General features: G+C 46.2%; 1 protein-coding gene across 4 annotated transcripts in view; it reads right to left on the reverse strand.

Annotated features, from left to right (window-relative positions):
* Positions 1 to 21974, reverse strand: part of CDH4 (cadherin 4) — a 1011299-nt gene extending 989325 nt beyond the window's left edge. The window contains exon 1 of one of the 4 annotated variants that reach the window (XM_068263314.1): positions 21882 to 21974. Coding sequence is in view for 2 of the 4 variants with exons in the window: in XM_068263308.1 (XP_068119409.1) it covers positions 16232 to 16288 (57 nt within the window). In the remaining 2 variants the exon portion in view is untranslated. Of the gene's footprint in view, positions 1 to 12449; positions 12551 to 16231; positions 16418 to 21881 lie in introns of those variants that run through there. The other 3 variants (XM_068263308.1, XM_068263309.1, XM_068263313.1) reach the window with 3 other exon arrangements.
* Positions 21975 to 24850: the final 2876 nt, after the last annotated feature.

The following is a 24850-nucleotide window of genomic DNA, read 5'->3' on the forward strand; positions in this document are numbered from 1 at the left end:
AAAATTGCTGCGATCGTGCACATTTTATATGTGCCGTTTTTTACGTGATTTTAATGAAAATGAATGGGAGTGATTTATAAAAAGTGCTGAGAAAGCGCTCAGCAATAACAAGCGCTTAGAAAAGCGCTTATAGAGTGGATCCAGCCTTAGGATCCATTCACACTTAAAAGCGCAAAACGCCAGCGATTACCGCTACCGTTTTGCACAAGTGGTTTCCGCGATTAACGCAGAAAAATCACTGGACACTGCAGCTGTTTGGGAGCGACTGCGATAGGCGGTGCTATGCATGCTAATCGCGAATCGCCAGCAAACCGCTGCATGTAACATGTTTGCCATTAACGCTAACCGCAAACGCGGCAGTGAGAACACTGCCATAGTGTTACATGTGCTAGCGGTTTGTCTTGAGGGGGAATCATGCGATTCCCACTCAAGTGAGAACAGACCCTTAAAGGGATACTGTAGGGGGGGGTCGGGGGAAAATGACCTGAACTTACCCGGGGCTTCTAATGGTCCCCCGCAGACATCCTGTGCCCGCGCAGCCGCTCACTGATGCTCCGGCCCCGCCTCCGGTTCACTTCTGGAATTTCTGACTTTAAAGTCAGAAAACCACTGCGCCTGCGTTGCCGTGTCCTCGATCCCGCTGACGTCATCAAGAGCGCACAGCGCAGGCCCAGTATGGTCTGTGTCTGTGCAGTACACTCCTGGTGGCATCAGCGGGAGCGAGAACACGGCAACGCAGGCGCAGTGGTTTTCTGACTTTAAAGTCAGAAATTCCAGAAGTGAACCGGAGGCGGGGCCGGAGCATTGGGGAGTGGCTGCGCCAACACAGGATGTCTGCGGGGGACCATTAGAAGCCCCGGGTAAGTTCAGCTCATTTTCCCCCGACCCCCCTACAGTATCCCTTTAAATATGGTGAGGCTTCATTCACACCTAAAAAACGAAAACGCAAGCATTTTGCGTTTTTGTGCACTTTTTTCCCCCCTCCCAGCGCACCACTGCATGCTGGGCTTTTGTAAAAAGCACTTTTCTAAGCGCTTTTTCAGACCGGTTTTGTAATTCACTCCCTGACTCAAGTCAGGAAGTGAACTCTTTGATCCGGAAATTAATAAATGCAATGTATCTATTCTTAAAAACGCAAACGCAATCGCTGCACAACGATTTTGTGAGCGTTTTGCATTTTTCCTATACCTTCCATTATAGCAAAAATGCCCCCAAAATGGTACAGGAAACAAACCACTCAGCTATAAACTCATAGGGAATCATTACACAAGCATTCTGTGGGCGATTTTAAAAATCGCCTGCGCTTGAAAAAAGGCGGAAAACGCCCCCAGTGTGAACGGGCCCTAATGGGGTATTTAGATTGCATGCCACTCTATCATAATGCTGCACTGGGCCAAAGGCCCTGCAATACATACAAATCTGAATCATACTACTGCACTGTAAACTTTGGAAAACAGAAAAGGTAAAAAAAAAAAACACAACACTTCTTATATGTAGATCAGGCATGTCCAAAGTCCTGCCCGGGGGCCAAATACAGCCCTGTGTGCCATTTCTGCTGGCCCCAAAAGCCCTTTACAGTTATGTTAACTCCATGTGGGCCGCAGGACATAGCTGCAGTGCCACATGCAGGGGCCAGCAGTAATAGAAGTGCAGTATAATCAACCTGTCTGACACTGACTCCGGGCTCTGTCCGCATACACACACCCCACGTGGTAGCCGGCATAATGTAGGCACAGGTGTGACATCACACACGCCCACGTGTACGCCGGCAATCACATGGGGCACGTGTATGCAGACAGAGCCATCGTTGGACAGGTAAATTATACTGCAGAGGACATCATGGGTAAGGGTGGGCATTTTACATTGGGGGGGGGGGGGGGGGCAGCGCAGGAGGCAGCGATGCAGCATTACAAGGCCAATTCCCAAGAGATTTCATGTTGAAGTCAATCGGGAATCAGCATGTGGTGTATGGGAAGGCAACAGATCTCTCTCCGATCAGATTGGATCAGAGAGAAATCTGTCTCTAGTTCGTTCTGCCCATACATCTTCTGACGTATGGGCACCTTAAGAGGGCTTTGTGGGGGTGGCTACTACTGGCCCCATGACTGCATTATCCACAGAAGTGTGACTGCAGGGGAGGTGGGCGCAGACAAGCTCTCTGGGAAGATTGCAGCTTATAGCACAGGCAGTCCAAGGGGCATAAAATGCAGTGTCTAGATGTCTGGCCAAGTGCTTTACAGGAGGTTTATTCAACATTAGTCAAGCCAGGCTTTTATAGATCGATTAAAACAGGCTCTGCCCCCGAGATCATCAATGCCTGGAGTGGGGCTGTATCAGGTGTTTCAGTAGTTATTGTGCCCCTCCCTTTACATATCAGACATGGCGTCAATTCACCAGAGGTTACCAACCCATTTATCTCTTGGGAGGTAATTTACCTTCTGTGATATCTCCAAATAGCAATTCTCCAGAAGTATAGGGGAAAATATCGACAGAGAGAAATGCAAGAGATAAATGTGAGATAAGTACGAGATAAATAAGTGATAGTTAGTAGTTAGTTTTTCTCCAAATCACAATTCACCAGGGAAGAAAGGGGGTGTGGCCATTCATTATTTTTTCATCTCTTTATGCCCTGAATGAACCTGGAAATATCGTGGTTTTCACACAGCAGCTGCTTCTGTATAAAGATGGAGCCTTTTGAGCTTACTCTGTTAGGCCTGGTGCACACCAAAAACCGCTAGCAGATCCGCAAAATGCTAGCAGATTTTGAAACGCTTTTTCTCATTTTTCTGTAGCGTTTCAGCTAGCATTTTGCGGTTTTGTGAAGCGTTTTTGGTGTAGTAGATTTCATGTATTGTTACAGTAAAGCTGTTACTGAACAGCTACTGTAACAAAAACTGCCTGGCAAACCGCTCTGAAGTGCCGTTTTTCAGAGCGGTTTGCGTTTTTCCTATACTTAACATTGAGGCAGAAATGCCTCCGCAATCCAAAATCTGCAGCAGCCCGGGAGTATGCGTTTCTGCAAAACGCCTCCCGCTCTGGTGTGCACCAGCCCACTGAAATACATTACCCAAACGTATCTGCAGCCGCAAGCGTATCGCAAAACGCAGCCGAACCGCTCTGGTGTGCACTAGGCCTTAGAGCTTGCTTCTATTATGAGGAGACGAAGGCGCAGGAGGAGGGTCTGTTTAATTGCCCCTCGTATTTTTCGTGAGAGAACAGTTCTTATTTATTTATTATTTATTTATTGTATTTATAAAGCGCCAACATATTACGCAGCGCTGGACAATAAATAGGGATACATACAATATTTAGGCCTCGTTCACATCATTTAGCGCAGATGGCTGTGCGATTGGAACGCAACGCGTCCGATCGCACGCCATCTGCGCTCCTATGCGCTGCGCTGCAGATCCCATTCATTACAATGAATGGGATCTGCGCTGCGATTCCCAAAAATGCGTGCAGCACGCGATAGCGCAATCGCGCTGCCACGCAGCGCATATGATGGGAACGGTAGAAGGGCTGTCTATGCCCTTCTACCGTTCTTGCGTGTCGCACACTATACGCGCTGCCAAAATGCGGACGGCAGCGCGTATAGTCTGAACGAGGCCTTAGGGGTGACATACAGCAAAATGACAATACCTGAATACAAGAAAGATCAGATCATGCAGCACAGTATGAGTACAAGGTAATGCTTAGTCAGTCACTGAATAATTTTACTGAAACAGAGGTGGTGAAGAAGTTCAGACTCACTCGTGATAGGATTTATGATATGATCCGGCAGTAAAAGGCGGGAATACTCTGGTCAGGTAGTGGTAAAACTCCGCCTCCTACCCACAATGCTTCACTTTCAAGCTTACAGAGAAGAAAAGTATCCCATGTAAATCATTAATACCGATTACCTAACTCTCTGCTTTCTCACACTTTCCTCATGCATATCTCTCCATTATCCCCTGCTATCGAACACTTTTCTCTCTGTCCTCTCACACTGGTGAATTGACTCCAGAGTGTTAAAATACCTCATGAGATAAACTACCTACCTTTTTTCTCTTAGTAAATCCTCTCTGGTGAATTGACGCCATTATTAGGAACATATTAGAGTTCCTGGAGCTTAGAGAACATCTCCCCAACAAGGCCATAAACAGAAAGCTCTTCTCTACCAATAACCAAAAAGTTAATGCAGTTTGTGCTGAAGTTGGGCTAGAATTTCTTAAAAGTAATGAGAGGGATATGGAGGCTGCTATATTTACTTTACATGTTATACTATGCTGGCACTCTGTCTTTTCTACTTAATCCACAGACACAGAAGCAGCATGCAGATCAGTCTCCTACTAAATCTCCTACTAAGTCTCCTACTAAATAAATTCTGTTATAAGAAAGCAAACTTTTGTTTTACTAAATCCACAGACACACAAGTAGTATGCAAATCAGGGTATCCTACTAAATTTAGACACACAAAGCAATACGCAGATCGGTCTCCTACAAAATCCAGATATGGTAGCAGTATGCAAATAATTCTACTAAATCCACAGACACAGAAGCAGTATGCAGATCAGAATTGCCTACTAAACCCACAAATGGAGAAGCCGTATGCAGAGCACTCTCCCACTAAATAAATCAGGGTATCCTACTAAACCTACAGACACAGAAGCAGTGTGCAGATCAGAGTCGCCTACCTAATCCACAGACACCTAAAAAAAAAAAAAAAAAAAAAAAAAAAAAAAAAAAAAAAAAAAAAAAAAAAAGAGTTAGGAGGAGCCTGCACACTCATAGGGCTGGTGCACACCGAGCGGCTTTTTGGGCGTTTTCAGATCCGCTTGCGGCTGCGGATCTGCTTGGTCAATGTATCTCAATGGGGTGGTGCACACCAGAGCGGGGGGCGTTTTGCAGAAACGAAAAATGCCTGGGTGAGGCATTTTTTGGATTGCGGGTGCGTTTCTGCCTCAATGTTAAGTATAGGAAAAACGCAAACCGCTCTGAAAAAAACGGCACTTCAGAGCGGTTTTGCAGGCGTTTTTGTTACAGAAGCTGTTCAGTAACAGCTTTACTGTAACAATATATGAAATCTACTATACTGAAAACCGCAGCAGCAATCCGCAAAACGCTAGCAAAACGCCTCATAAAAATAAAAAAAAGAGTTTAAAAATCTGCTAGCGTTTTGCGGATCTGCTAGCGGGTTTTGGTGTGCACCAGCCCATACTCAGTGTTTGCAGATGCTCTCAGCACTTCAGCAGAGATGGGCTAATGACCCCGTAGCATCAGTAGGTATCAGCATATTCTGCATCTTTTAGGCCCAGTGCACACCAAAACCGCTAGCAGATCCTCAAAACGCTAGAGGTTTTTGGAGCAGATGTCAGAGCAATTCTAGGCATGGTTTAGAGACGTTTTCTAAACATGCCTAGCGTTTTTTGGAGTGTTTTTGAGTAACAGATTACAAATATTGTTAAAGTAAAAGCTCAGTGTCCTCCCCAGATTTTTTTTCCAGCTCAGTGGCATGAAAAAGTAGCCGGGTGGAGCGAGAGGAGAGAATAAAGGGCCGATGCTTCTGTGAGCAACTCTGCTTACAGCATAGGAGGAGGTGAGCCGATGACAGTCGGGTGGTCACCAAAACTAGCCGGGTGGAGCACCCAGCTAAAAGAGCCTGGGGAGAACACTGAAGCTGTTACTGAACAGCTTCTGTAACAAAAACACCTGGAAAACCGCTCTGATCTAGCGTTTTCCAGAGCGGTTTGAGCTTTTGCTATACTTTACATTGAGGCAGAAACACTTCTGCAAACCGCAAAAATGCTGCAGGAGCCACGTTTGCGGTTTCTAAAAACCTCAAACCTCTGGTGTGCACCATCCCATTGAAATACATTAGCCAAGCGTTTTCACAGGCAGGGTTTTTTCACCCTGTGCAACAGAGCAATTGTAACCTCCCATTTATTCGCTAATAGTGTAAATAGCGTCCATCACCATTTACAAGCTTATAATTAAAAAAAAAAAAAAAAAAAAGTCTTAATATACCCTCTTCACATGCATATTTAAAAAGTCCAGACCCTTAGGCAACTTTTTTTTTTTAATTGTAATTTTTTTTTCATTAAAAATGTTATTCGGGTAATTTTTGGAGTGGGAAATAAACAGTTAATTTTAAAATGTAATGTGTGTTTAGTGTATTGAAAAAATGTATGTAGATGTAGTTTTACTATTTGGCCACAAGCTGGCCACAGTGAGTTTTTTTTCAGTCCTTCTCGCTTCCAGGAAGCATATAGAGGACAGGAATTTTTTTTTTCTCAGAAAGACTGCGGCCTCTGATGAAAAGCCGTCAGTTTTTCTGCTGGGGACTTAGATCAATGAACGGGAACCATGTACCCATTAATTGATCTCTAGGCTACAGGGTGGGGAGCGCGCGACAGTCGCCTGGACGGGAGGATCACGTCCAGGTGGCATAAATGGTTAAACATGGTGGAACGTGGGTAAATTATTTACTTTCTGACAACTCTGAATTTCAACATATACGGTAATATAACTTAAAAATAAAAAGTTTTGCGGTGGTTTTCAATGTGTTTTTAATTGTCCGCCGTTTATACAATAACCTTGCTACCTGTAACCTAGCAACAAAAACATGTAATAACCAAAACAGTACAGTACATTTAGTTTATATGTATGAGAGGTGACTTGCGTTGTTTCTAAGTAGGGGACTGTCTGTATGTACACGGAGTGAGTGAGAGATATTAAAAAAAAAAAAAAAAAAAAAAATCATGATTAGGCAATTTACTCAATTATCAGGACTGTTTTTAACATTTGTAATAGAATTGACTGCCCTTCCCACCCCTTGAAGTTATCCTACCAAACATACCATGTGAAAATGCACACACACACAAAGATTTTGACATTCGACTCTATGGATAGACAATACAGAGAACAATCCATATCCAAACATTGAGGCAGCAGGTAGGAATGTGTTCAACAGACGGGTAGACACAGACACATACTAATACACTAAAGCAAATGGAACTGACCAATCATAAATCATACGGCCAACATATGGTAACTTTAAGCAACACTGAAGCGAAAATAAACCTATGAGATAATGAATCGTATGGGTAGTACAACTAAGTATTAGAGCAGTAGTAGCAAAGAAAAGAGTCTCATATTGTTTTCCATTTCAGGAAGAGTTAAGAAACTTCAGTTATCTATGCAAAAGAGCCGTGCACTTGGGTGTTATACAATGCTATTTTATGAAGCACTTTAAAGAGATTCTGTATTGTTAAAATCGCACAAAAGTAAACATACCAATGCGTTAGGCGGTTAGGGGACATCTCCTATTACCCTCTGTCAGAATTTCGCCGCTCCTCGCCGCATTAAAAGTGGTTAAAAACAGTTTTAAAAAGTTTGTTTATAAACGAACAAAATGGCCACCAAAACAGGAAGTAGGTTGATGTACAGCATGTCCACACATAGAAAATACATCCATACACAAGCAGGCTGTATACAGCATTCCTTTTGAATCTCAAGAGATCATTTGTGTGTTTCTTTCCCCCTTCTGCTCTCATGCACTGAAGTTTCAGGCTGCTCTTTTCTTCCTGCAAACAGCTTTGCCCTTGTCTGTAATTCCTGAGTATGTGAAAGCCCAGCCAGCTCAGAGGAAGATGTATCCAGCTTGTAAAAGAGAAGAGAGAAGCTGCTCTAATCTAAATATCACACAGGCAGTGTGCACAGAGGGCCTGGAAGGGGGAGTTCATAGCAGAACCACAACACTGAAGAACTTGGCAGCCTTCCAGACACAGGCCGACAAGTCTGACAGGGGAAAGACACATTGATTTATTACAGAGACTGTGATAGCACAAAGTGCTGCAGTAAGCTAGAATACATTAGAATAGCTTTTGGAACTTGTAGGATGATAAAAAACAGGATGCAATTTTTGTTACGGAGTCTCTTTAACAACCAAGAAACAGCTTGAGATAAGGTTTTAGGGCTTGTTTACACTAAGGGTGCTTTTGGCTTTTTTTTAAGCGCCAACGATTTTCAAAAATCGCCCTAACAGTGCTTGTGCAATGATTCCCTATGAGAGTGTTCACATCTGAGCAGTTTCTCACCAAAGCGCTGCCTGTACCATTTTTGGGGCGATTTGCCTCAATGGAAGGTATAGGGAAATCGCAAAATGCTTGAAAAAGTGCTTTGTATAGCGATTTCCTCAGCACTTTTAAGAATAAATACATTGCATTTATTATTTTACGGATCAAAGCTTTCACTTCCTGACTTGTGTCAGGAAGTGAAAAAACAAATCGCTCTGCAAAAAAAAAAAAATCACAACATGCAGGTAAGCGCTTGGAGGCGCTAAAAATAATCGCGCACAAATTTGCAAAATGCTGGCATCAGCGATTGCGATTTTAGATGTGAACAAGGCCTTACTGCAGGAAAGTTCAAAGGGCCATTATTTCTGCTTTGTTTTATAGCTTAAAAGACTGAGTGTGGAATTAAAACTGAATGATGCAATGTTATAAGAATAAGCTATATAACAGAACATACAAATATGATACTTTTTTCTTTGCTAGTAATGTTCTATTCCTTGTTCATACTACACATACAATTCATTATATAAATTACATTTTTTTCCCCGCTTCATGGTTACTTTAAAGGGAAGGTCCAAGCAAAAAAAAATAAATGAGTTTCACTTACCTGGGGCTTCTACCAGCCCCATGTAGCCATCCTGTGCCCTCGTAGTCACTCACTGCTGTTCCAGTCCCCTGCTGGCAGCTTTCTGACCTCGGAGGTCAGGGCCACATTGCATACATTTTTACGCATTCCAGCTAGTGCAGGAACAAAAATGTACGCATTGCACCACTAACGCGTAAAAATGTATGCGTTAATGTTCCTGCACTAGCGGGAATGTGTAAAAATGTACGCAATTCGGCCCTGACCTCTGAGGTCAGAAAGCTGCCAGCAGGGGACTGGAGCAGCAGTGAGTGACTACGAGGGCACAGGATGGCTTCATGGGGCTGGTAGAAGCCCCAGGTAAGTGAAACTCATTTTTTTTTTTTTTTTTGCTTGGACCTTCCCTTTAAGAACAAGCCTAGTCTGGCAATATCATAAAACAAAAACCTCTTGCACACAGAGAGTGCAGTGCGTTGTGTACTCAGATTATTATTAAGTGCTCCGATCAGCCTGATAACATCTCGCCATAGGTAAGTGGAACGCCACAACTTCAGACTGCGTGTCATTTGCTTACAAAGCATTCTCGCGCTACCACAATTACTGTTCACTAAAATACCAGCTGTTTACAGCATCAGCCATTGACAATGCTAGATATGTGGTCAAACGGTGGTGGGAAATCAAATCAAACAACTGTTCCTATACATTAGAGAGGTTAGATCTCAACTGCAGCAAAATCGTCAGAGAAAAGGCTGTAATGTCTAAATGCCCAGATGCAGAAGTGGGAATGGCAATGTCAGGGCATCTGAAACTGCTTGAGGGGAGGGGGGGGGGGGGCTTGGCTCAAATATTTCTACTGAAAGGGCGGCTACATAGATATAAAGAGTAAAGGCGACCATTAACAGTTCAATATCTTCATCAGAAGTGATCATTCAATCAATTTTGCGGGACCATAAGAAATCCGGTTATTATCAATTGTTCCCATAAACGGGTTGATTAGGGCAGAGTTCCCCAACCCTGTCCTCAAGGCCCACCAACAGTACATGCTTTGCAGAAAACCACAAACATTCACAGGTGGGGTAATTAGTGTCTCAGCAGAGCTGATTAGCTACCTCTGTGGATTTCCACAAAACATGCACTGTTGGTGGGCCTTGAGGACAGGGTTGGGGAACACTGGATTAGGACACTTTCTCTCTTCAGATCAGATTGTAAAACCCAACATTCCCATCGACAAATTCTGTTTTTCAATCCCCCATAAAATAGTTTCACGTCAAAGCGGTGGCGTAGCTATGAGCCTCAGTGCAAGTTTTATCTTGCCCCCCAAGCACTTTTTACTTAAAAATTGAGGCTATCCACAGTATCAGAGGCATAAGAAGAGGATGGGGAGCAGTTTGTTAATGATCACTACTATGCGAAGCAGCTATACATGTGATCACTAACTGCACAGTACCAATAGAGAGCTAATACTGTGATTAAAGGAAGGCTCCACAGGTCCAAGGGCCCCAGTGCAGTCACAACCACTGCATCCCCTTATTGCAATGCGACTTCGTTGAAGGTATTGTTAATGGGCACCTTAAGAGGCTAGTGAGGTCTGTGCCAATGGGCAAAAGCTAAAAAAAAAAAAAGAAAAAAAAAAAACTCAAAGGCAGTTGTATTTAGTGTTGTGCGCTACTCATAATTTAAATTCAAAATTAGATAGATAGTGCTACCTGCGGTGGGGAGGGGGGAGTGATGGAGTTGCGAGGACCATGGGGGGTACGCATAAGGTACAGGCAGCAGCATAGGCAAGTTTACAACCCCCCCCCCCCCTTCCAGCCAGCAGTGCTAATAAAAATTTCAATTACGAGTAGCTACTCGTTCGTGCTGCACAACAATAGCTGTATTAAAGAGGCTGTGTAGTGTATTTAGCAGAATGCAGTAAATTACTCACGATACTCACTTTTCCATAATTTTCCTAGTTTCAGCAACAGAGACACTTCCTATACCTATATATTGATGCCCGTCCAGTGATGTCACAGCCTAGGCTGTTTAGCTATGTGGAATTCTACTCCTAGAGCATTCTGAGGAACCAGGTGTTATAATAGTTTCGCAACAGAGAATAAAGAAGGAGAATAAAAGGAAGAAGAGCTCCTCTAAGAAAAAAAAAAACACAAAAAAGTAGTGGAAAAAAACAAAACAACACAAACAAAACAGTTGTATACCATCCATGGAAAAGTATTGCGGCCTTCCTGGCCAGTGGGCTTTATAGAGCCTTTTGGCTGGGAGCACACTTGTCTGTGCGGACAACCATGAGTTTTCTGCCATGTATGTGAGGTTTTTCCTGCGTTTGCTTTCTATGTGCTTTTTACCCCCATGCATTTGTTTTGCATTTGTAATAAATCCTTCAGAAAAGAGCACTTTCTGATTCTGGCAGGAAAGTTTGATATGTATACATGTGGAAGCCTCAGAGATGCAGTGTGTTGGAGGCTGTACATCGCCCGTTAAGCAGTGACAGGCACTGCACTTTATATCAGGTTAGGCACTTCACAAATACATCAATACTTGGCCTAAAGCTCTAATTCAACAGATACCTTTTTCTACCGAAAAAAAAAAAAAAAACTACATACACTTTTTTTTTGTGTGTCGATGGCCAGAAAAACAGAAACAAATACTATAAAGTATTCCATTTAATTAACACAATAGCTTGTAGATGCACTAAACTATCCCTAAGAAATAAAAAGACAGCAAATGTATGAGGAAATACAGAACAAACCATTTTATTCCCATTCATGTATAGACATGCTCATACATACATACTTTACTATTCGTCCAGAGATCGCCAACGTTAAATGGCGTGCCTTTTCTACCAGGATGGCATCTACATTATGCCCTACATGCAAAGGCATAGTTTATCAGAGACCATAAACAAAGTGTCAATTACTACATCTTGCATTATTGGAGGATTCTGTGCAGTTTCTTGTTTCAAAATGTCTATTGCAGACTACGGGAATATAATACAACTACGACGCAAACAGATCATACAAAGCACAGTAACTATTTGGCATATGTAATGTGTCATAGAGATGCAATCTATCCATTTCAAATTTAGATGTAGATCCACTCCAAATGTTACCGTACTTATGCTTAAGTGTGTACAAATAACCAACGAGGCAATGGACAGTAATATACCTGCATTATTTACTTTACAGCATTTATTAGATACAGGCATGTCGCATCCTGTATGCATTGTACAAATTGTTATCCTGTGTATACACTGATAGTAAACAAGCTGATGTTTGTGTTTATCTCTGCTTCAATAAGGTGTTTTGACAATATCTATATTGTATCCACACTAAATGACACCTGAGTGGAGAGGTATATGGAATTTGCCATATTTATTTTGTGTTAAATAATAGCAGTTGCCTGGCTGCCCTGATGATCTATGGGGCTGCAGTAGTGTCTGAATCACACACTTAAAAACAACCATGTGGCTTATCCAGTCGCACTTCAGTCAGAGCACCTAATCTGAATGCTTGTTCAGTGTGTATGTCTAGAAGTACTAGAAGCAGATAATCAGCAGGACTGCCAGGCAACTGGTATTGTTTAAAAAGGGAATACAATGCGTCAGCCACCATGTCCTTCTCAATTCAGGTGTCCTTTAGATTGACAAAGCCTAAAGCCACTAGCACATCTCTGCTAATGTGTCAGCCATGAGAAGGGGTGTGCAAGCTCCTCCCCCTTGTTTTTGTAACGTAAACATGGTTTAAAATGAAGTTAAATACAAGAAATATTGATCAGAGACTCATTTTAAAGAGGTACTGTATAAGAAAAATACTAACTTTGTTGGGGTAAGGGACAATAATGTGGTGGACAAGAATGTCAGTCTGCTTTCTGTCAACTAAATAGTGTGGTGTTGAAAAGGAGCAACAAATCCTTCTGCTCTGTGCATCCAACTATTCTCCGCAGCAGCAAGGGTTTTCTCACGGCAACTGTACTCCAAACAGTACTGTTACAGCTCTGTAGAAGAGAAATCCAACGTTACGATCAGTTGTAAAAATGTTGAGCTAGTGCAGGTTTAAAAAGGGCAGATCTTTAGCAACATAAAAAAAAAATGCAAAACTACACATGCTGAGCCAATCTATGCTTATGGCAATTGGTGTCCAGACATTGCTCCACTTTCCATCGAGTGATTAAGCAAATTACAATATTTGGCGAGCGAAAACAGTGTGACCAATCAATAGTAAATTGACTAGTGACCCACACAACGAGATCCTGGCGATTCTCCTTCACTAGTCGAACATGTCCCTTGTTTTGTTTTTATATTGAGAACCAGAAATTGAGTCTGTGTCAATGGAAATCATGTGAACCTTAGCCGACTTCTTTTATGATAGACCGATATTTTCCGACCTGCTCGATTAAGAGATGTCAATTTGGGCAGAAATCGGCCAATTTGCATCGATTGAGCATAATGGAACACACTCCATTCTCCTCCAATTCGATAAAACTGTGGAGTTGAAAGGTCGAATGAGAAAACTAAGTAATGGATGATCACCTTTATGTTTATCTAACGAAAGTACACTCAAGTATGAAGCCACCGACACTTCAGTTTGATTTCATCATTTCTCCAGAGGGGTTTACAGAAGGGCCATTTCCCAAAACAGCGGACCTAAACCCCAGTACTGTGTAACAGGTTGGTAACACCTCTATACTCTACTGCACTGTGAAGTCTTTAGAGACCCCTAAGGGTAGGAACACACTAGGCAGATTCGCATATGGGTTTTCTACTATGTGCTATGGGAACACAAATGTCATTCTGCTTAGTCTTATTAGTGTGTTCCTACTGTGTTTAGTTCATGATAGAGGCACAGGTGAACTCATTGATAACCATTTATTTGAGAGATGCGGTTTCACCTGTGAGGATGGAGACTAAAACCGCTGCTTAATACATTATTAAAAGCAGAAGAAGATTTTTTTCAGTTGAAAAATAAGCAAGGTTCTTTTAAAAATGGGAAGGAAATTTTTTTTTTTTTTTTTTTAAAGTGTGCCGGGGGCTGGTTTATCCACTATCTGTGTACTACCAGGACTCATCCGGCTCAAATCACTGAACCAAGGAAGAAGGGGAAAGAGGATTTGGACAGAAAGGAAAAAGGAGAGGGAAAAAAATGTAACATTTAAAATTCCAATGAGCAGCGATGTGTGCAGTGTAGTGAGGGGGGTGCCTTATAACATGCAACTGATACACAAGCCTTTCAGGGTGTACAGTCATCGGCCAATAAAGGGGTTTGTTTTATTATTCAGTCACAGGAATGTCTTACTGTTTTGTTTTTTTTTTGGGGGGGGGGGGTTGGTGAAGTGACATTTTGTGCGCCCAGCGTAACCCCATGTCATATTCTCCGCCGCAGGTCAAGAGGTGCCATAGAGCGAGAGACTTTGCAAAGCGTATAAAATGTTCTGTGTTCGTGGCAGCGCCGTGCCTTTACCGCTGTCCTCCAATTCAGAGGCAGAGGAGTCTGCAGAGGACTCCAGGCTGGAAGCATCTTTGCATTTAGTCTATAGAAAAAGGCAGACAGTCTTCACTACATTCCGCCGCTGCGATTTGCTCTCATTGTACGAGCCGGCGAGCCGCCGGTCCAGCTGTTAACTCCTGCACACTGCAAGCCGGGGAGACTCATTCCTAGCCCTTCGCGCAGGGAATATTCACATTTAGGATTTCCTGCACAGGGAAGAGGAGCAGCGAAGGGGTTAAATCGCGTTTTCTTTAATGACTTTCACAGCGAGCGGTCTTACTAGCAATGTACAGAATAACCCTTATGGAAGGTTTCAGCAGGCTTTGTAGAGGACTTGGTATCTTCCTCTCTCTCCCAGTTTCCCAGAGTAATTCTGTAATTGAGGGAGATGGGAATGCTGTGCTGAGTCTGTCACTGCTACCTCCACACACACACACGCCAGTGTTCAGGATTGGCTTATCAGTGCCAAAATGTCAGTGTCTCGTGTTAATCACCAGCAGGTGCCCTTATGAATGGAGGGGGGCTCTATCCAAGCCATGGTACCTCTCTATCCACAGGTCAGCAGCATCCCCTTATCGAAGCTGCCTCCCCACCATCTGCAGATGTAAAAACCTCCTCGTATCCATCCAGACAGCGAGACAGCCCAGTGCCCAACTTCTGCCACAAGACACGCTCTGGCAGTACGCCAGTCCGCCCTTCCCGCAGACTCCACAGCAGGTAACCCATCATGCCCTACTGACATGTCCCTCCACATCGGGGTACAGCATGCTAATGGCCAATCCAGCTTAACCCCTTCCTGTCCAAGCCAGACAACCACATTCAGCAGAAAAGAGAAAAAGACTTCAGGCGATTTTTTGGGTGGAAGTACTGTGGCTCTGATTACACTTAGCACATCTGACAGGTGATCAATCAAGCTGACAGGTGTCCATCATTAGTCTTCAGAAGAGTGTGGTCCAGTGCAACGTTCCGGTTCCGTCCGGTGGAGTTCACGCTCTGTTCCATGGCACGCGGTGGCATCATGGCCAGAACTCTCGTCTTGCAGCGTTACGTTCCCAAGTTCAACACCCGACCAGGGCACTACCTGCGTGTAGCCCACATGTCAGCCTGCGTTCCTGTGGGTTTCCACCAATATGCCATAAACATGCTAAAAGGTCCAATGGATTGCCAAGACTATGGAAGGAACATTAGTGTAGTACTAAAGTAAGAACATTAGAATATGATTATAGTAAGGATATAAAGCTATGACTACAGCGACATTGGATTAACTAGGATAGTGACATAAGTCTATAAACTAGGAAAGGCATATAAGACTATGGCTATGAGAATGATAGTGGCTATGCTAGGGACATCAGACTAACTATGGTAGACACATAAGGCTATGAATACGGAGACATTAGACTAGCAATACATTAGACTGTGAGCTCCTCTGAGTGACAGCTGGTGACAATTCTGTGTATTCTGTACAGCGCTCTGGTATGCATCAGAGCTGTGTAAAATGTATAACAATAGTGTGATTGCAGCAACAGTATTAGAGTGTAAGCTCCTCTACACAGGAAGAATTAGTGATTATTCTGTACAGTGCTTTAGAATAGATCACAACTATAAAAATGTAGAACAATTGTATGGGAATGGATCAGAGATATCTGTACAGCTCTATGGAATATGTCAGAACTATAAAAATGTAAAATAATAATAGTGTGCAACTGCAGTGAGGACAGAGAGTAAGCTCCTCTGGTGCAGAGATGGATGATGATAGGAATGGATCTGCGATATCTGTACAGCAATGAGAATATAGACCAGAACTACAGTATACATAAACTAATAATAGTAGGAATGATAATCTATAGACCTGACTGCTGAATGTTTCCCCTGTACAAGTTGTCTGCGGCAGCATGTCAATGGCAGAGCATACTAGGGGTCTCCAGTATTGGGGGCTCCTGTGCCCTCTTCTCCCCCAGTAACCCCCTCCATGCTAGGTGCTGGAGGGAAGGGGCAGAACACTTACCCCTATACAAGCATGTCATTGGCAGAGCATGCTGGGGGTCCTCAGCATTGGGGGGCTGCTGTGCCCTTTCCTCCCCCCAGTAACCCCCTCCCTGCCGAAAGCCACTTACCCCCAATACTCCCGGCAGCAGCATCAGCAGCAAAACGCTTTCCGGAGCCCTCCGCATCTTCCCAGCCAGACGGGACTCCTGATCCTGGCGGCCCCCGGGCGCTCCGCTCGCCGCCCCGGCTCTCCCACGCTCTGGGCTGCAGGTGAACGGGCTGCACCAGCCGAGCGCAGGATAGCCCCGCCTCCGACACGCCTACACACGGCGGCACTGTCACTGCAGCCACGCCTCCACAGGGATCGCCGCCCGACTGGAAACGCAGACGGGAGACCCCGCCCCGCCAAGCGGGATGACTGACAGGCGAGTCCCGCCCAGCAGAAGCGGTATGAATGACAGAAGGCGCTGAGCCGGCTGCACAGCGCCCCCGCCGGCTGCTGCTGGCACTGCAGGCAGCCTAGAGAGAAGGAGCTTGCGAAGGCTGCTGGAGGATGAGCTGGGCAGTAGGAACAGAGCAGCAGGGGTGATATATATATATATGGAGGGGGCACAAGTACACAGAACATCAGTGTGGAAAAATATCACACTCCCCCATCATTCACTGCTGGTGGGACTGCATGAAGAGGCAACACAAATACTGAGCTGCAGGATGATCCATCCAGTGCTGTTTTACCTATAGGCACTGTAGGCGAATGCCTCTGGGTTGCCAAATGTTTAATGAAAAAAAACCTCCCCTAGGGGGTACTCACCTCAGGTGGGGGAAGCCTCCAGATCCTATTGAGGCTTCCCCGTCCTTCTCTGTCCCACAGTGGCGGCAAAAAACCTCCCGGAGCGGCGGCGATGTAAATATTTACCTTTTGGCTCCAGCGCAGTCGCAGTATCCGCTCCTTCCCACGGAGATAAGCGGAAATAGCCGATCTCCATTGGGTCCGCTCTACTGCGCAGGCGCAAGTCTCCTGCTCCTGCGCAGTAGAGCAGACCCAAGGGAGATCGGCTATTTCCGCCTATCTCCGTCAGAAGAGGTGAAACAGCGCCCCCACTGGAGCCTGGAATGGTAAATCTTGAACAGGCTGTCGGGTCTGTCGGCCGGCTTTGAAGGGCTGCAGCGAGACCCCCGTGGGACAGAGGAGGACGGGGGAAGCCTCATTAGGATCCGGAGGCTTCCCCCTCCCGAGGTGAGTAACCCCTAGGGGAGGTTTTTCTTGTTACAGTGTCTCTTTAAAGGATATCCGAGGTGAAAATTGTGAGAGAACGCGGAAAAGCCGCCGCGTGTGCTGACAGCAAGGCGGCTAATTCCGCGTCCAGCACGGCGGTTTGCACGCAGAAGCATGTGTCTGGTACTGTGAGAGAACGCGGAAAAGCCGCCGCGTGTACTGATCGCAAGGCGGCTGGTTCCGTGTCCAGTGCGGCAGTTTGTACGCAGCAGCATGCGTCTGGTGTGGCTGGGTCTGTTAGTTCACACAGATTCAGGAATACGCACGCTGAGAGGCAGAACTTTTATGACGGCCAAGGGGGAAATCAGCTGACCAGGCTTGTCAGCTGACCTCAGAGCAAGTGGCTATTGGTCTATCACTCAGGGGTGGCGCCAGAGAGCGCTACTCTATATATAGTTACTGCTGGACAGTCGCAAGTTGTCTGCCGTTGCGAACACTACGTGGAAGCACTCAGACCTTAGTCAGATCCAACAGTGTGTTTGAACCAGGAGAACCTGGGAATTCACATTGAGCCAGATTACTACTGTGTTATTATTGTGTTATACTTCAGACTAGTTCCAGGGTGTAGAGACCACGGACCTCACACCCAAGACTAGGCATTGTTTGATATCTGTTATGACCTATTGCTTTCCTGACTACCTCTCCGCTCGCTGATTCGGTACCACGCATATCTGATCATCCGTTGCCAACCCTGCCTGTCTTGGATACCGAATCAGCCTTCTGTCTTTGTACTTTGTCTGTCTGTGTGTTGCCGACAAGGCTTGCCTGACCTCGAGAGCTATCTCTCTCCTTTAGGAGATAGTCTCCAGATCAGCTAGTGACATCCACCTTCAGGTGTCACTCACTCACTGGTCCTTCCTACCTTCAGCCTGAAACTCCACCTCTTGGAAGATCTCAGGTTGCTGGAAGGTTCTCGTGCTTTTTAACCCCCTTGGCGGTATGAAAAATACCGCCAGGGGGCAGCGCAGCAGTTTTTTTGTAATTTTTTTTTTTTTAAATCATGTAGCGAGCCAAGGGCTCGCTACATGATAGCCGCTGCTCAGCGGCATCCCCCCAGCCCCGCCGATCGCCTCCGGCGATAGGCGATCAGGAAATCCTGTTCAAAGAACGGGATTTCCTGGAGGGCTTCCCCCGTCGCCATGGCGACGGGGCGGAATGACGTCACCGACGTCAGGACGTCATTGGGAGACCCGATCCACCCCTTGGCGCTGCCTGGCACTGATTGGCCAGGCAGCGCAGGGGTCTAGGGGGGGGGGGGCGCGCGCCGCACCGGATAGCGGCGATCGGGCGCGCGGCGGCGGCGATCGGGGTGCTGGCGCAGCTAGCAAAGTGCTAGCTGCGTCCAGCAAAAAAAAAAAATTATGTAAATCGGCCCAGCAGGGCCTGAGCGGCACCCTCCGGCGGCTTACCCCGTGTCACACACGGGGTTACCCAAAGGAGGTTAAAAGAGCAGTGTTGCCCACACTGCCAAGGACCACCTGCTCATCAGGTGGATTACTCAAAGTAAATACTGTTGCACCAAACACTCACAGTATATACAGGTGTCCAGAGGTTAGAACTATATCTGTATTATTGGTGATTCTGCAGATCATCAATAATCAGGTATAATCTGTATTCTTGGTGATACTGCAGATCACCAATAATCAGATTCTCTCTGTGTGCTGACACCGATCGTTACAAAAATAAACCGGTAAGATAAACAATTGTACTTCTACTCCTAAAAATGACGCTTTTTTTTAAATATCCCAGTTTATTTAAGGCTATATTCACATAAGCACGTTGCATTTCGTTGCACCAAAATGACGCGGCGCATCTTAACGCTGCGTTACCGTCACATACAATAGATACAGTAGAGGATACAGGCAATGAAAATTATGCTTCCCTGTATCTGTTAATGTCTGCATTTAGAGGTAACGCACTGCAGCAGTGTGTCACAATAAATGCACCATTTACAAACGCAACTTTAACATCGCACTGTGAACATAGGGTAAACAGTGCAGTGCGGTAACCTATTTTATAATGTATAATGCAGGACAAGAACGTCCCACTGTGAACCTAGCCTTAATCTACTTTTAAAGTTTTTACTGCTTCATTGTCTCTGCTCAAAAACACATTCAATGAAGTATGCCAGACCTAAAATCTATGAACTATTGACCCTTTCTATCGCTCTCCTGCTCTCAGAAACAACTTACTGCCAGGAAAGTGTTTTATGACTAATTCCTTATCAGTGAGGAATGGTTAGGCTAAAGTTAGTGTTGGGCGAACAGTGTTCGCCACTGTTCGGGTTCTGCAGAACATCACCCTGTTCGGGTGATGTTCGAGTTCGGCCGAACACCTGATGGTGTTCGGCCTTTTAAGTTCGGGTTCGCCCCGAACTACTGAATGGCCGCCGAACAGGGCCCCTGTTCGGCCGAACAGGGCCCCGTTCGCCCGAACATGCCGCAATACGGCCCCCCTATGGGGTCGCAGGCATAAGGGGGGAGCATGCCCCGATCGCGGGGGGGGCGGAAATTCCCCCCACCCCCTCCGCTAGCGCTCCCCCCTCTGCCCGCTTCCCCATACAAAAAAGTTTAAGGCAAGTTAAATAGTACTTGGTGGCTGGCACTGGCAGTGGAGTGAGGAGGAGGAGGAGTCCGAGTAGCAGAGTGACGCGTTGAGGTCGGGCAGCGGGCGGTTCAGCGGTAGTACCCTTGTGGTACTTCCGCCCTTTCTCTGACCTCACGTCCTCTGCATACGAGGGTACGCGTCACGCGTACTCTCGTATGCGTCATCACGTAGAGGACGTGAGGTCAGAGAAAGGGCGGAAGTACCACAAGGGTACTACCGCTGAACCGCCCGCTGCCCGGCCTCAACGCGTCACTCTGCTACTCGGACTCCTCCTCACTCCACTGCCAGTGCCAGCCACCAAGTACTATTTAACTTGCCTTAAACTTTTTTTATGGGGAAGCGGGCAGAGGAAGAAGCGCTAGCGGAGGGGGTGGGGGGAATTTCTGACCCCCCCCGCGATCGGGGCATGCTCCTCCCTTATGCCTGCGACCCCATAGGGCCCCCAAAATGGGCATGTTCGGGGGTCCCATTGACTTCCATTGAGTTCGGCGTTCGGGCCGAACATGCCAAACATCTGGCCCATGTTCGGCCCGAACCCGAACATCCAGGTGTTCGCCCAACACTAGCTAAAGTATGACCCGGTCCCGACCCAGACAGACAGACAGAAACTGTCACTTGCATACCTGATGTTTAACTCTTTCAAGCAGAGAAAGGGGGGAAAAAAAGCAACACAGCATAGTTATTTGTGTGCTAGGCACTGTACATACACATGTCTCTCTCATCATGTCACCTTGGATGTCCTTTAAAGTGCACAGGAGGCAGATTAAAGCCAACAGGTTAGATCCTTACCTAAGAAGAGGAAAGGCTTCCCACTTCCTCCTGGAGACCACCGCCACTGGCTGGGACCCTCTTTAAGATTGCACTCCCCTTCCTGCACCTGTGTGTACAAGCATCATCCGCTTACTCAGCAGACACGGCTGTACTCTTGCACTAAAGGGAGAGAGGCCATGAGAACATCCCCAACAACCTCTTTTTAGATATGTTCTGGGGGTCTGCATTGGCAACGGTCAGGGCCAGGAGGATGGGTGGGAACAGGGGCATAACTAGACATAATAGGACCTCCCCCCTGCAAAAGTGATATCATAGGGCCCCCTTGGTCCCCAAACCCCATGCGGGTTTCGCGATTGGGAGCCGGCGAATGGCAGCAGAGAGTGTTCTGCTGTGAAACACCATCTGGAAGAAGGAAAATAATTACACACGCTCCTGCACACTGTTTTTGTAAGTGAACACTGAACAGAGGGGTGTTTTTTGCTAATTGGCTGCACTTGCAGTTGGGGAGATGGAGAAGGAGGGGCCCCCAAAGCCTCTGGGCCCCCTGCAATGGCAGGGGTTGCAAGGGTGATTGTTATGCCCATGGGCAGCACTTTGCAATTTCATACAAATGGCAAGAGTTCTAGTGGCATCACCCTCATAGGATTCTACTGTCCTAGCGCTTTGCCAGTTGCCGGTGATCAGCAAGTGTGCAGAATGTGCTGCCAGTGGGTCACAACCCTTACTTGTATAATATATTTTTAATGTTTAGTAAGTTAAAGAAAAAAGTAGTTTAAAAACTAAGCAATAACAGACTTTTAGGATAGTTACTTTTCAGTGACTACACTATGTGTTAATACATTTTTAAAAAAAAAAAATCCAGAACTGCTGGTGTCTAGCAATTCAGTAGTGTCTGGCATATTCAGTAGTGGTGCATTGTGGGTAACCACAGATGTTCACTTTTATGCTAAATTCTTGCAAATTCCTTCCGTTTTAAGAAGGCAAACCACACCGAGCATTGCTTTTTAGGAGGAGGGCTTTTTGGTCTCTTCAAGTCCCCTATACCTTCCTTGCGGTTTTGGGTCACCCCGAGCTGCTTGGTTACTGTGCGACACACGTTCAGTTTATCTTTGTTTCCACCTTACCTCTTTTCTTCTGCTGTTTGCTTGTTTGTCTTTATTTTGACAAGTCTCAAAAGCAAAAAAAAAACACAAAAAAATAAAAAAAAACAGAATCTGCAGCTGAAAAAGAGAAATGCAAATATTATAAGAACATCCATATTCTATGAACAGTTACACCTGCAATATTCCACTGCTGACATATTAAGCCATCATCATCAATACATAATTAGCTTTATTGATCTGAAATTAAAGAATTCCACAAAGCGTGGAGCAAATATATTCCTCAAGTTACATCACTTGTTGCAATTCATTTTCAACCCCCCCCCCCCCCCCCCATGCTTCTAATTTGCTTTGAGAGCACAAAATCAATCTGTCATGTCACTGTAGGAGGGATAAGATGATGCTGCACCTTATGAACACCGGGACAAACCAGCCACTAAAGCTTGTGAGGCAAACCTATCTCTACTCCGATGTCCTGGATGGTCCTTCTCCTGTAATGGGGGCCCACCTGATTGACAGTGCTGGGAGCCAAGCTGAGCTCTCTGAGAGGCGCTCAGGGCTTGGCTATTCATTGCTTATTGGCACAAATTTTGGCCTGAGGAAGCGGATATATCCCACCCAACGCATCCCCATTGTCTAAAGCCATTGGCCAAATGCAATAAACTTTTTCCCCTGAGTTTTCTCGGAGGTGACATTTTTATGGCTTGTCATTCAATAAAATGCCTGGAAATACTTAATTTTGATAGTACTTTATCACCTATGTTTTGGTACTTTTTTAATTACAAAGTGCTTTAAAGTTATTTGAAAAAGTAGAAAACTCAGGAGAAAAAGTTTATTGCATATGGGCCAATGTGTGAATAAGCTCTAGTTTACAATTACACATGGTGTCGGGAAAGCCACCTCTACAATTCTTTTATTGTTTTTACTTCATATTATACACTTTTTGTGGCGCCTCTTTTTCCTTATTTTATGTCATGTCACTGTCCTCAGAGGAGCTCACACTCTAATCCTACCATAGTCATAGTCCTACCATATTATATTATTATGTATTAATATAGCAATGACATCTCCTGCAGCACATTACAGAGTACATAGTCATGTGACTGACTGTCCTCAGAGGAGCTCACAATCTAATCCTACCATAGTCATTGTCTAATGTCCTACCATCATGGGCATCCGCACATTGGGCAAAATGGGTCATGTGCCCCACCCCCCGGCCAGCTGCTGCCACCCGAACCCGCAGGAGGAGGAAGCAACACAAAAGGATGGGCAGCGGGGACAGCGGCTGGGAGGGGGCCAGACCCCCCACCTCCCTCACCTGGGTCTCCTCCTTCTGGTGCTTCCCCCCTCCAAATTAGCAGCGGCAAACAGAAGTGGGCATCAGCGGGCAGAGAGGAATTACTCACCTTTTTCCTGCGTTCCAGGCCATGGTATGCAGCGCCATCGTCACGTGACACTGGTCACCGCCTTCTTCACCGCTCTGTGCTTCCTGATTAGCGGAAGCACAGTGAGCGGCGGAGAAGTCGGAGACCAGTGTCACATGACGATGACACCGCGCGCCATCGCCTGGAATGCAGGAAGAAGGTGGGCAGTTGCTCTCCGCCCGCTGATGCTCGATTCTGTTTGCTGCTGCTAATTTGGAGGGGGAAGTGCCAGAAGGAGGGGACCCAAGTGAGGGAGGTGAGGGGGGTCTGGCCCCCCTCCCTGCCGCTGTCCCTCCTTCCAAGCTTCCCCCATACTGAGGGAAACTATGCTATACTGGAGGCGACTATACTAGCTATACTGGGGGCGACTATAGTACCTAAACTGGGGGCAACTATACTAATAAGGGGCAACTATACTAGTTATACTGGGGGCAGCTATACTAATACTGGGGCAACTACACTACCTACACTGGGGGCAACTATACTAATACTGGGCCAACTACACTACCTACACTAGGGGCAACTATACTAATACTGGGCCAACTACACTACCTACACTAGGGGCAACTATACTAATACTGGGCCAACTACACTACCTACACTGGGGGCAACTATACTAGCTATACTGGGGGCAACTATACTCTCTCTCCCTTTCTGATGTCCCTTTCTGCTGTCACTCTCTCACTCTGCCTTTCTGCTGTCTCTCTGCCTCTGCCTCTCTGCTCGCTCTCTGGCTCTCTCTCTTTCTCTCTCTGCCTTTCTGCTCGCTCGCTCTCTCTGCCTTTCTGCTCGCTCGCTCTGCCTTTCTGCTCGCTCGCTCTGCCTTTCTGCTCGCTCGCTCGCTCTGCCTTTCTGCTCGCTCGCTCGCTCTGCCTTTCTGCTCGCTCGCTCGCTCTGCCTTTCTGCTCGCTCGCTCGCTCTGCCTTTCTGCTCGCTCGCTCGCTCTGCCTTTCTGCTCGCTCGCTCGCTCTGCCTTTCTGCTCGCTCGCTCTCTGCCTTTCTGCTCGCTCGCTCTCTGCCTTTCTGCTCGCTCGCTCTCTGCCTTTCTGCTCGCTCGCTCTCTGCCTTTCTGCTCGCTCGCTCTCTCTCTCTCTCTGCCTTTCTGCTCTCTCTCTCTCTCTCTCTCTCTCTGCCTTTCTGCTCGCTCTCTCTCTCTCTGCCTTTCTGCTCGCTCTCTCTCTCTCTGCCTTTCTGCTCGCTCTCTCTCTCTCTGCCTTTCTGCTCGCTCTCTCTCTCTCTGCCTTTCTGCTCGCTCTCTCTCTCTCTGCCTTTCTGCTCGCTCTCTCTCTCTCTACCTTTCTGCTCGCTCTCTCTCTCTCTGCCTTTCTGCTCGCTCTCTCTCTCTCTCTGCCTTTCTGCTCGCTCTCTCTCTCTCTCTGCCTTTCTGCTCGCTCTCTCTCTCTCTGCCTTTCTGCTCGCTCTCTCTCTCTCTGCCTTTCTGCTCGCTCTCTCTCTCTCTGCCTTTCTGCTCGCTCTCTCTCTCTCTGCCTTTCTGCTCGCTCTCTCTCTCTCTCTGCCTTTCTGCTCGCTCTCGCTCTCTCTCTGCCTTTCTGCTCGCTCTCGCTCTCT

Source organism: Hyperolius riggenbachi, chromosome 12, assembly GCF_040937935.1.
Source record: "Hyperolius riggenbachi isolate aHypRig1 chromosome 12, aHypRig1.pri, whole genome shotgun sequence".
NCBI classification, from domain to species: Eukaryota; Metazoa; Chordata; class Amphibia; order Anura; family Hyperoliidae; genus Hyperolius; species Hyperolius riggenbachi.